Source organism: Caretta caretta, chromosome 10 (assembly GCF_965140235.1).
Source record: "Caretta caretta isolate rCarCar2 chromosome 10, rCarCar1.hap1, whole genome shotgun sequence".
In the NCBI taxonomy this organism is placed as follows: domain Eukaryota; kingdom Metazoa; phylum Chordata; order Testudines; family Cheloniidae; genus Caretta; species Caretta caretta.
In genome coordinates this window covers 22,291,461-22,303,750 of record NC_134215.1, presented here as the reverse complement: position 1 = coordinate 22,303,750, position 12,290 = coordinate 22,291,461, and the positions used below count along the sequence as shown (strand labels likewise).

Below are 12,290 nucleotides of genomic sequence, written 5' to 3'. Positions count from 1 at the left end.
AACATTTTCAAATTAGATACCTAAAATGAAGCATCTAAGTCCACATGTAGACACCTAAGTAAGAGTGGCCTGATTTTCAGAGGCATTGAATATGCATATCTTCCTGTAACTTCACTGGAGACTGCACATTCAGTTCTTTTGGAGGAAAACTGGTTTTATTTATGTGCTTAAATATGGGGTTAGGTGTCTAACTTTAGATATATTGCACTGGAAGTTTTGGCATAATTTTTTCATCTGCCAAACTGGTTTTGCTTTGCAAGAAACCTGGCCAGTCATTCTCAGAAAACAAAACTCATGTTAATTAATTGGTTGGATTTATTGGTTAAGCATGGATTCCTAAATTTCTATAATAAAACTGCATCATATGGCCACAGAGCAAGTGGGCCTGCCTCTTACTGACTTTGTATTTGTGATTACAACTTTCCCGGATAAACAATATTGTACCAGGAAAATGCACATTTTGTTAGAGACATTTGGACTTACTGTTCAAATGTAAATTGTACCTTGCTGACAAGGCAGAGCACATATTTTATAATAAATATCCAAAAGATTATGCTAGGTTAATCTTTAATTGTGTTATTCTGAAAAAAGATCAGATCGAGAGTGGATCTGTGTGTGAAAAAAACTAATATGTTTAGCAGCCACTGAAATTCCATACTTCCACCTCATCTTTCTGAACAGCTGCACTTTTCTTTCCTGGTTTGTGTAATTATGCCCTTATTAGCATTTCTAAGCAACAATGTATACCTCTTAATATCTCAAGGGTCTTTTAAAGTGGGGTTAGCAAGCTTTTTTTTTAATGTTTCCGTCTGTTATGTAGAATAATTCTTACTCGGTAAGAAAAAACAGTTACATTGGACATGTGTGAGCACTCGAAGAAGAAAAAACGGTTGCACATATCCATTTCAACATAGGTGCAGGCATGCCCTGAGCACAGTCACCTGAATTTTTTCCCTTAGTGGTACCCATCGAGTCGCTCTAACACCTCCAGTTGTAGCATGCTCATAGTGCAAGAATAAGGGGCCCTGCTGAGCTTGCACCCTTTCAGTTTCTTCTCACGGACCACTCCAAGAAAGGGGACAGCAGGTGGGTCTTGGAATGGATATGTGCAATACATCTAGAAGAATAACAGTTACAAAAGGTTAGTAACTGTTTTTTCTTCTTCGAGTACATGTCCATTCCAATGTAGGTGATTCACAAGCAGTTGCACAGGAGGTAGGCTTGAAGCTTAAGGGCAAGCTGACTGCAACACTTCGTGGCCAAAGTAGGCACCGTCTCTGGTTTGTTGAGTAATGGCATAGTGTGCTCAGAACGTGTGCACCGAGGACCAGGTCGCAACACTGCAGATATCTCGAATAGGAACTTAAGCTAGTAAAGCTGCCAAAGAGGCTTGAGACCAAGTGGAATGAGCAATCAGGTTCGGCGGCGGGGAGACCCCCCACAAGTTCGTAACATGCCTGGATATATGACATGATCCAAGATTAAATCCTCTGAGTAGGGATGGGGAGCCCCTTTCATGCTCTTAGCTATCGCTGTGAAGAGCTGTGGTGATCTACGGAACAGTTTGGTCTTCTGAACATAGAATGCCAGGGCCCATCTGCAATCCAAGGAGTGCAGACAGTGGTCTTCCCTATCTGCGTGTGGTTTAGGATAGAATAATGGTAGAAAAATTGATTGGTTGCAGTGGAATTGAGAAACCACTTTCGTGAGGAACTTTGGATGCAGGCATAGCTGCACTTTATCTCTGAAGAAGATTGTATATGAGTAGAGCTCCGTGTTGGTTATAGAAGTCGCAGAAGTCATGGATTCTGTGACTTTCTGCGACCTCCGTGACTGCCAGTGTGGCTGACCACAGGGCAGTCCAAGCAGCTGGCTCTGGGGCCAGTTGCATCATACACTGCTGGCTCTGCAGCCACCCATTTGGGTGGCCTCGCAGCTAGGGGTCCCAGGGCAGCTGGAGCAGCTGCTGTCGGCAGCCCCCAGGCATCCAGAGCAGCTGCTGCTCAGTGGCTCCTGGCAGCTAGTGCTGATGGCCCTGCCCCAGCAGCGGCCCCCCTCCCCAAGATTTAGTCAGGGGTATTTATAGTATAAGTCATAGACAGGTCACGGGCTGTGAATTTTTGTTTATTGCCCGTGACCTGTCCATGACTTTTATTAAAAATACCTTTGACTAAATCATAGCCTTATATATGAGGGTTCCAAGGTGAGGGCGCGGAACTCTGAAAGTCTCCTAAATGATGTAATGGCCACCAAAAAGGCCACCTTCCAAGAGAGGTCCAACAGTGAGCATGTCACTAGTGGCTCGAAAGACAGGCCTGTTAGTTTCAACAGGACAAGGTTTAGGTCCTGGGGGAAGAAGGAGAATTCGTTCCTTTATCTGAGGGAATACCCTCTCCAGGCCTTTGAGAAAACAAATTACCATTTCATGTGAGAAAACCAACCTATTGTCAACCTTAGGATGAAAGACTGAAATGGCCACCAGGTGGACCTTGACTGAAGAAAAGGCCAGGCCTGGCTGCTTTAAAAGCAGAAGGTATTCCAGAATGAGCTGTAATGAGGACTGCATAGGCAGAACTCCGTGCTGGGAAGACCAGATGGAGAATTGTTTCCACTTTGCCAGGTACATCACTCTAGTGGAGGGTTTTATACTGCCCAGTAGGACTTGACAAACCTGCTCTGAGCAAGCTTGCTCTTCAGGGTTCAGCCATGAAGGTTCCAGGTTATCAGATGAAGAGAGCTAAGGTTTGGGTGGAGAAGCTGGCCATGGTCCTGTGTGATCACGTCCAGACCTGAGCAATGAGGGAAGTTCCAGCAACTATCATGGGTGGTACGAAGGAACTGAAAGCGCGGGGGCATGGCAACGCCCCTTATACTGGCACAATGAGTGTGTGGCACCAGAGGCACTAGAGCCAAGCCAACAGATACCACCACTAAAGGAAAAAATTCCGGCAACTGCTCGGGGAGAGCACACACCAACATTGGAATGGACATGTGCAAGCACTCAAAGAACAAACTGCTGTTACAGCATGCAGGGCTAAGCTTGTTGTATTAATATCAGTTTAAAATGGATGTTAATTAACATTCCCTGCACTTTCTTTGTTCAATTTGATTCAAGATAAAAATATTTTTGTAATGCCTCTACATGTAAGAGAATGAGCAGCTAATACCACACGCACATCACTGCTTCCAAAGATAGGATACATGACAATTATACAAATGTCATTGGTTACTCTCAGATTATACTTTTTAGTTATTTACTATCAGGTTGTTGTTAAGGAAGGCTGGAAACAGAATGCTACATTGCTGTAAATTAGGTTCTCTCCATCATGGGCATATTGGGGATTAATGATGTTTCTGAGTCACTCATATACTATGGTGAGGGGAGAAAAGGAGGGGTGTAGAAAGTACCTAGACAGGATTTTAGGTCCAGATTTTAACCTCGTCACATCTTACAAAGCCCAACATTCCTTCTTATCCAAAAGTCTCTCAACCCCTCCAAAATGCCCCAAACAGCAACACTGGGATAGCAATAGCAAAATGTGCATAGAAGTTGCATTCTGTCTCTGATCTGCCTGATTGTGTCATAAAGTATGTGTAGGCAGGGTGTTGAAAGTTACAAGCATTCATAAGAGATCACAATTCTTGTGAATGTAAATAACATGTTTGATTAGAAAAATATAGCAGACAAATAAAGGGGCGGTGCTTGCATATGTCCATAGACCAAAATTAAGCCAGTAGGTCCAGCTATAGGTTTATCAGATTTTACTGTCCCTTCAATAAATCAAAACTATAGCCTCATCACTATGTGGGCTGCTAAGAGATGCAGAGAATTGGAGACTGAGGAAGAGGTAGTATAGAGGGTATGTGCACTGACCTACCTTTAGATATAACCACCTCAAATCATGGTGAGTCACCATCCCCTAATATAGGGTTGGTGCCTAACATGCACAAATTAACCTTAACAAATTCTACATTTGATGTGTATTTTTTCCTTATTTAATAAAAATGCAAATTCATCCCTTTAAAGGAAAAAACTGACGAAGTTTCACATACTTGAGCGGTGCAGGCAGAATTGTCTGGTAGCTGTAGTGTTGTTGCTGTTGGCTCAGGATCTGCAGCTGCAAAAAAAGCTGCTGTTGCTGTAGCAAACGAGCATAATTGGAGTCCATCTGTGGCTCGTTCTTCTCGCCCTTCTGATCAGGTGGGATATATTGATGGTACTTCAACTTCTTTACCCTAGGCTTAGGCTCTTTACATTTCTTGCTCCGATGCTTGTCATTTGGGTTCTTGGGATGGCTTTGCTATTTAGAGACGAAGTTAGAAAAAAATTATAAAATAAAACAGCTATTACACAGACATCTTTACAAAGCGATTGTATGAACAAATGAAGTTGAGGCATAAAGGAACACATCAGTTATGAAAAACGAGATGGCAAGAAATAATGATGTCCATTATAGTCATCAGCTCAGCTGTGGCCATTTGGAATAGAATATACAGTAGAACCTCAGAGTTACGAACTATCAGTTGACCACACACCTCATATGGAACTGGAAGAATGCAATCCGGCAGCAGAGACCAAAAATAACCCCAAATACTGTACAGCACAGTACTGTGTTAAATGTAAACTACTAAAAAAATAAAGGGAAAATTAAAAAAAAAATTTGATAAGGTAAAGAAACTTTCTGTGCTTGTTTCATTTAAATTAAGATGGTTAAAACCAAATTTTTCTTCTGCATAGTAAAGATTCAAAGCTGTATTAAGTCAATGTTCAGTTGTAAACTTTTGAAAGAACAACTATAATGTTTTGTTCAGACTTACAAACAACCTCTATTCCCAAGGTGTTTGTAACTCTGAGGTTCTACTTTAGATCTTTTTGCCATTTTAGTAAGCTATATATTTTATTCAGTTCAGTCAAAAAGACCAGACATGTCATGTCCAGTTAGATTCTAAATGAAGGTTCCCTACTAATATATGAGTATCTGTCAAAGAGGGAACTTCAGACCACTTTAAAGATTCCCACTAGCTCTGTTAAACAATTTAATCTACATGACATCCTACTTACATCAGTAGATCACTGTAATACTGTATTAAGTAACTTCCAAACAAAGCAACTATTAGAAACACTCACAAGACACTCTGCTGCCACATTATGCCAATGCTTACCACTTTACTGCATTCCACATCTAAAGCTAACAACCACATTATGCTAAACAAATAATAAATCCTCCCAGGAAAGTAATCTGTTTTGGTCCAACATTGCCTAGAACAACCTTTTATCACTTAAATTATACAATGGTAAAAAAAAAAATTCAGATTATAATGTGGTTCATATCAACTAATATATATTTTAAAGGTGTTTTCATGACAGTCTGCAAGTCCATAGTGTTTCAAGTGGTGCATGAAAAATGGATGATGATATGCTTGTCATAACTATAGTCTGTTAGTGACAACAAGGATGTTCTCATTGTTCATACTTTTAGTTTCACAGATATCATTTGTTCATTGACTACGTCTTATTGTTGTACCAAGAACCAGGGTGCAGATGCTCAATTGTATCTTTTTCTAACTACACAAAGAAGAATGGTGTGACTGGTAGGCATAATGTGCAAGATGCTGTTGCACTGGCTGGTTTTATTCTTTATTTTATTGAGCAATTGGTCTTATATAACACCATATCAAACAACGCCACAGACATGGATTTAAAAACACAAGAACATAAGAGATACAAAGTGAAAATCTGCCACAGCAGCAGCACTTATTCCTCCTACCTACTATGCATAAGTTGGTCACAAGTCATGTGACAATATAACAAACTCCCCCACCAGACGGAAATTCTACCTCAGCTACCTCAGCCCTCCAACATTAGCTGCTTAAGCAGATGGGCTTTGCAGCATGCCTGGAAGGTCAATAAAACCATTAGGAAGAACATTCTGCCATCAGTCTCAGAGGCTCACAGACTTTAAGGCCAGAAGAGACTATCACGATCATCTAGACTGACCTCCTGCACACTGCAGGCTATAGAACATCACCCACCCACTCCTGCAGGAGGCCACAATCTCTGGCTGAGTTACTGAAGTCCTCAAGTCTTGATTTAAAGACTTCAAGTTACAGAAAAACAACCATTTAATCTAGTTCCGACCAGAATTGACCCATGCCTCATGCTGCACAGGAAAGCGAACACCTCCCCACCCCAGGGTTTCTGCTACTCTGACCTGGGGGAAAATTTCTTGGCGACCCCAAACATGGCAATCAGTTAGATCCGGAGCATATGGGTGAGACACACCAGCCAGACATGGGAAAGAATTCTCTGTAGTAACTCAGAGCCCTCCCCATCTAGTGTCCCATCACCAACTGTTGGAGATATTTGGTAATATCTATAGCTATATGCCATTGTAGGCAACCTCATCATACCATCTCATACCACCATACCATTAAGGTGGGCTACCTTAATTGATGATTCTCGTTAAAGTTGGTATGGCAACACTCATTTTTTCATTTTCTCTGTAGATAGATATATATCACAAATGCATGTAGCCAGCTGCTGGCTACATGCATTTGTTAAAAGCATTTCTGGGCCCTGGTATAATGTGATTATTCAACAGATTACCCTTGATGGGGGATCCACCAGTACCCCAGATTGCGCCCCCAAGTAACAAATGGCAGCCAAATGCTCTCAAAGGAAAAGATATCAGCTTCACCATATTGTCTATTTGCTTCCTCCAACCTACCAACCACACCTCAGTCTTATTAACAACAATATACAGACTGAGGTCCAAACAGCCAGTTCTCATCCACACCTCAATCTCCCCCAGATGTTGGGGTCAGGCATTCAACAGCCTTGGGTGAAATGGAGATATAAACTTGGGCGTCATCAACATGTTGAAAGCAATTCAATCCAGACTCTCACTAACCCTCCTTAAATCCACAGTATTTAAAAAGACAACTTGCACTAGTCAATATATGTTTATGTTTTATGATTTAAATATTCTAGTAATTTAATTGTCACTACTAGCATAGTTCTGCTTTTCATAGTGAGGCTAATTTTCAATTACAAAGAATATCTTTCTCCTCATGATAGCAAACAAAGTGATAGATCAGACCTTAACTGCTCTTACAGGTACACAATAAAGTTAATGATGAAAAAGACCAAAACAATTACTATACAAAATCATTAAATTCTAGGGAACACAACTGCTCAACTTGGGCAGGAGTGGGAGGGAAATCACCAAAAATTCTTTTTGCAAACTCTCTTCCTGTTACTAAACCATTTACTACAATTCCACATTCAGTTCTGGTAAAAACAATTTTCTTGTTCCTAAGGAAACCAGTCAAAACAGCTAAAGAAAATTTATGTTCACAACTGCCATGACACTATCCCAAATTAATTCATGTTTAATTATTCATTTTATATGTATAGATTTCTGATTTTTATTCCTTAACTTCTAACAGTAAACCAGCAGCTGATCTCTCAGATTAGCTCACTTCCTGAAAAAAAAATCCCACACTATAGAATTTCAGAAAGTGTCAAAAGTTAAAAGCAAACTGAGGTTTTATTTTCAAAATAAAAGAGTCCCCTGTACATTTCAAAACAACAGATTGTCATTTTTTCCACATAAAAATTCAGGGTAAGTGTACGGTGACCCCCACAATATGACCAGGACTTAACTATCACTGCCGCAAGTGTTAGGCTATGTCTACACTACACTGCTTTTAGTGATATGGCTGTGCCGCTACAGTGTAGCTTCTGTTTGTTGGTAGGAACAAATTGTTTGTTGGTATTTACAAATTTACATTTGTAAATTGCACTTTCACGACAAACAGATTGCACTACAGTACTTGAATGAGATGAACTGAAAAATACTTTTTCTTTTATCATTTTTAGTGCAAATATTTGTAATAAAAATAATATATACTTTTATTTCAATTACAACACAGACTACAATATATATGAAAATGTAGAAAAATATCTAAAATATTTAATAAATTTCAATTGGTATTCTATTTTTTAACAGTGCGATTAAAACTGCGATGAGTCATGATTAATTTTAATTGCGATTTATTTTTTTGAGTTAATCGCATGAGTTAACTGCGATTAATTGACAGCCCTAATATATACATATTTTAAACTGTGTTTCTAAGGTGCTTAGTTAGTATAACTACTAACTAAACTTACAGTTTTCGCCACTGATTGAAATACTGTTTTTCAATTACCCTACGGAAATGCCTCATAAAATGATTTTATCTGAGCTTGCAGGGGATGCCCTATTCTTCATTCCTTTGGAGATTACTGATCCAACTGGCAGCAAACCCAACCTGGCTGAGGCAGGTATTTGCTGATATTTCTTCCTCATGAGAGCCACAAAATGTGATTCTGGAATAAAACATATCCACAGATATCCTGGGATATAATTGTTCTTTCTACCTCAAGGAAGATCATCTCTGAGGAGAGAACTAAAACAAATTCCAAGTCTCCAAGCAGGGTTGAGATGCAATATGCTGTTTGTGAGTGTGCTGTATATGAAGTGTTCAAAAGAATCAGTAATTATCAGTGCTTGGTTTGGAGGACTGCTCCAAAGAGCACATGACTTGGGAATATTACTAATTGTCCCCCTTTCATTTAAATTTAGGAGATGGTTTTCTGAACATCTTTAATTATTTGCAGTTGGATTCATACTGCTTAAAATAGGTTTATTTTCTGTATTTCAAGCCTGAACACTAACTAAGAAACAAGTGAGAACATGAACATGTGCAAGTCTATGAATCCCAAAAGTAGACAGATTGTTTCAGCTCTACCCTCACTGGAGGGTCCTTGTGCTCCCAATAAAAAACTTCTTTTGGACAGGGAATTCTCTTTAAGTGAACTCTTGGAAGCTACTTCCAGTGAAAAACTGGAGACAGATATACAGCAGAAAAATTCTGAAAGAGGAAATTCTGTGTTGACATATGTGCACTAATGATCAGTAACCAGGATGTGAGCGTCTCCAGTAGTTAGAACAGATCCAGGAGTTGGGCCTAGTGGTTAGAGAAGGAGTCGGTAGTCAGGAATCCGAACCAAGGGTCAGAACCTGTGTTAGAGGCCACATGCCAGAGAAAAGGATCAAAACCAAAGACAGGAACTGGAGCCAAGTGTCAGGACCAGGTTACCTGGAGCGAGGCAAGTCTGGAGACAAGGGCAGTAACTTGGCTGGAAACAAGTAGGCACCGTAGCTATTGCAGCCATGGGCAAATGCTTTGAGTTGCTGCTGAACTGCTGCTGCTACTAGGCTTAAGAGCCAGTCTGAGGAATCTTCCAACCAATCAGGCAGTGTAGCCAAGCAGGCACCCTACTACAGGCTGGCTGCACTCAACTAGGTTGCCCAGAGACTGGCTCTGCTGCAGGCCTGATTCCTGACAATCATGCATTTTGGTGAGTATTTGAAGTTGTTAAGGTTTTGCATTATAAGTGAGTTGGTGAATGAATTTCAGTGAATATCCTCCAAATGTATACCAGTATAAAACAACACCGTACATCCCTTATAAAAGTATATGACAATGAAGTTCATCCTGATGTGTAGGGTGTCTATAATGCCTTCCACAACACCTTCAGAGGCTCCAAAAGGGGACAACTGTAGACATTTAAACACAGGACACCTAAATCTGTGCAAAAGCTTCATGCTAGCTCCAACTATGTTAGTGCAGAAGGGGCTACTATGAATGGGCCTATAAGATTCTCACTTATGAGGATCCGGTGGTCTAAAACTACCACAAGGCAGCATGGAGGCACAATTTCTGCTAATTCAGTCCACAGGCCTCAAAAATAGCTGGGGAAAGAATACACTGCAGCCCTGTGGCCTATTTGTAGGTTGGTGTGTGAATGCAATTTCTTTGTTCCCGCTTAGTCCCTACACAAAGCCAGATTAGCTGAAAGAAAAGGAGTACTTGTGGCACCTTAGAGACTAACCAATTTATTTGAGCATAAGCTTTCGTGAGCTACAGCTCACTTCATCGGATGAATCCGATAAATTGGTTAGTCTCTAAGGTGCCACAAGTAATCCTTTTCTTTTTGCGAATACAGACTAACACGGCTGTTACTCTGAAACCAGATTAGCTGGACTCTGTGTTGGGAGGGATGAATTTCACCAGTAAAAAATACAAAGTATCAAGGCAATTTGCCAAGTATTTGCAGTATTTGTCTCATTTTGCATTTTCTTTTGCACTTCAGAAGTAGTATGAATCCTACTACATGATTCAGTTTGCAGAATTTTGCTGGGTCTGTCTACAACTACAATGTATGGATGGCTCATAAAGCATTTTGCAGAGCCTGCAAATTATGAATGGCAAATCTGACACAGTATGCCAGATTTCAGTTGACTTCACTGTATATTCAACTGAACACTGCAGGATATTTTATATACATAGATAAAAGCACTATAACACCATGATATATTCATTTTCATTCTATACAGGATTGGAGAAAGCAGATTTAAAGCAAAGACATCAAATGCCTTCATTATAACCTACCTTTACCAAAGTTGGCCCAGGCTTTGCTGCAGATAGAGTAGTTGTGGTCAGAGTAGTAGCAGTAGTTGTAGAGTGTATAGTGTGCTGCTCGGTGGTGGGGGCAGGCTTCAGGAATTCAGGGACTGCAGAAGTTAATGAGAGATACTGCTGAAAAACAAAGAAACTTTCATTAAAATTGAGCACCTGAACACTTCCAGAACACATCACAAAAACATGTAAAAAAATAAATAAAACAAATTATGACTAATCCACACACACAGAATTAAAGATATTAGAGAAAAATTAACTAGGCCATCTAGACCTTTCCCTAGCCAAAGCAGGATTGTTGATGTATTATATATTCTAGTGAATTGTTAGTCTAGATTTACACATCTCTAATGATGGGATTTTCTGCTGCTTCCCTTCAGAGAATATTCTACAGTCTTGGGACTTTCTCCAGCTGTTATTGAAGGTAACAGCAAAAGATCAAGCCTTTATACAGTGCTATAAATTTTACTGTCTGGAAGTTTTGCCTGACATTCAGCCTAAATTTTTGCCCTCTTAGTTTCATCCTGTCCACCAATTCATATCCTTTATAACATGATAATTATTTTCCTTCCTTTGTATACCCGTTGTCTCCTAGTCATGCGCTACAAAATGCCATCCACCTGCACCAATGGGTGGGGAAACTTCATGGGGCCAGCTGTGAAAGGGTCAATCCTAGGAGCCTTCTCTGGAGCGTGAAAACCCAACCACTTTATTAGAATGACGAGGAAAATGAAGGAAGACTTAGAAGGGTGGGAAAGATTCCTGGAAGAGTTAAATGGAGGTTTCAATATGGTATTGGGGCTGGTTGCTCAAGACTGAGCTGCAGGTATAATCTGTCTTGGGAGGTATAGGTTTTGGGGTTTACTTTACTTTCAAGGTGAGTAGTGTGCACAAAGGGAGCCAGAAAGCCAGATGGCGCAGGGTAGTACAGGGGATATCACCTTGCTTGAGATTTTTCCTACACTGGTGGCAGTCAATAGGGGAGAAAACTTTCAGAACAAGAAAGTCCATTTCTGGCGTGGCAACCAATCCAGGGTCCATATTATAAACAGACAATTGGCAGAGACTGCTTGAGTAACAAGGCTGGTGAGAGCCTTCATTTTACACTGCCTGCAGTTTAACATCCTTTTTCATGTAGTGCATGTTCCAGAAATGGATAATGGTGTTGCCAATCCTCTGTCAATTTCAGGACAACAGATTTCGAAAACTTGCCGCTGGCCAGCAGGGATCCGTGGGCAATGCTCCAGCAATTCTGGGACCTTGGCTCATGACAGCTGTGAAACTAGTTGAGGACTCGGTTGTCCTGTGGACTCTGAGGGCCTATAAGCCTTTCAGAGTCCATGGAATTTAGGATACAGGGCTTCACTGTGGGTGGCCCATACCCACACACCAGGTGGTGCAATATGTGGTGCCTTTGACCCACCACAGGTGGGCTCCCTCCATTATCTCTGGCTGGCTTGTGTACCTGTCCTCCTGATATAGGTTGGTGGGTTTCCCAGACACATGCAGGCAATTCATAGTATAGAGACTCTTAGAGGGGTTGGCACAAGAGGGATGACAGGTTACTCCTAACACTGGAAACCCTGACAGAGCTGTCAATGGCTCTGCCTGGGGCTGCAGCTGAGAGGGAGGCCATGTTATTTAAGGTGGCATTTGTTGTTGCCTTCTTTGGCACTTTGAGAGTGAGTGAACTGGTGCCTATAGCAGCTGCAGACAGGTCCCAGCGTGCATTAAATGTAACAGACATACAGCTATCTGAAAAG

General features: G+C 40.8%; 1 protein-coding gene across 13 annotated transcripts in view; it reads right to left on the bottom strand.

Annotated features, from left to right (window-relative positions):
- The window catches only part of MRTFB (myocardin related transcription factor B), a 194,077-nt gene that overhangs the window by 24,808 nt on the left and 156,979 nt on the right, over window positions 1–12,290 (bottom strand). For 10 of the 13 annotated variants that reach the window (XM_048868371.2, XM_048868373.2, XM_048868379.2 and 7 more), the window contains 2 exons: window positions 10,501–10,647; window positions 4,054–4,301 (listed from right to left, as the gene is read on the bottom strand). In XM_048868371.2, the coding sequence (XP_048724328.2) occupies window positions 4,054–4,301; window positions 10,501–10,647 (395 nt within the window). The remainder of the gene's footprint in view (window positions 1–4,053; window positions 4,302–10,500; window positions 10,648–12,290) is intronic. The other 3 variants (XM_048868372.2, XM_048868369.2, XM_048868375.2) reach the window with 1 other exon arrangement.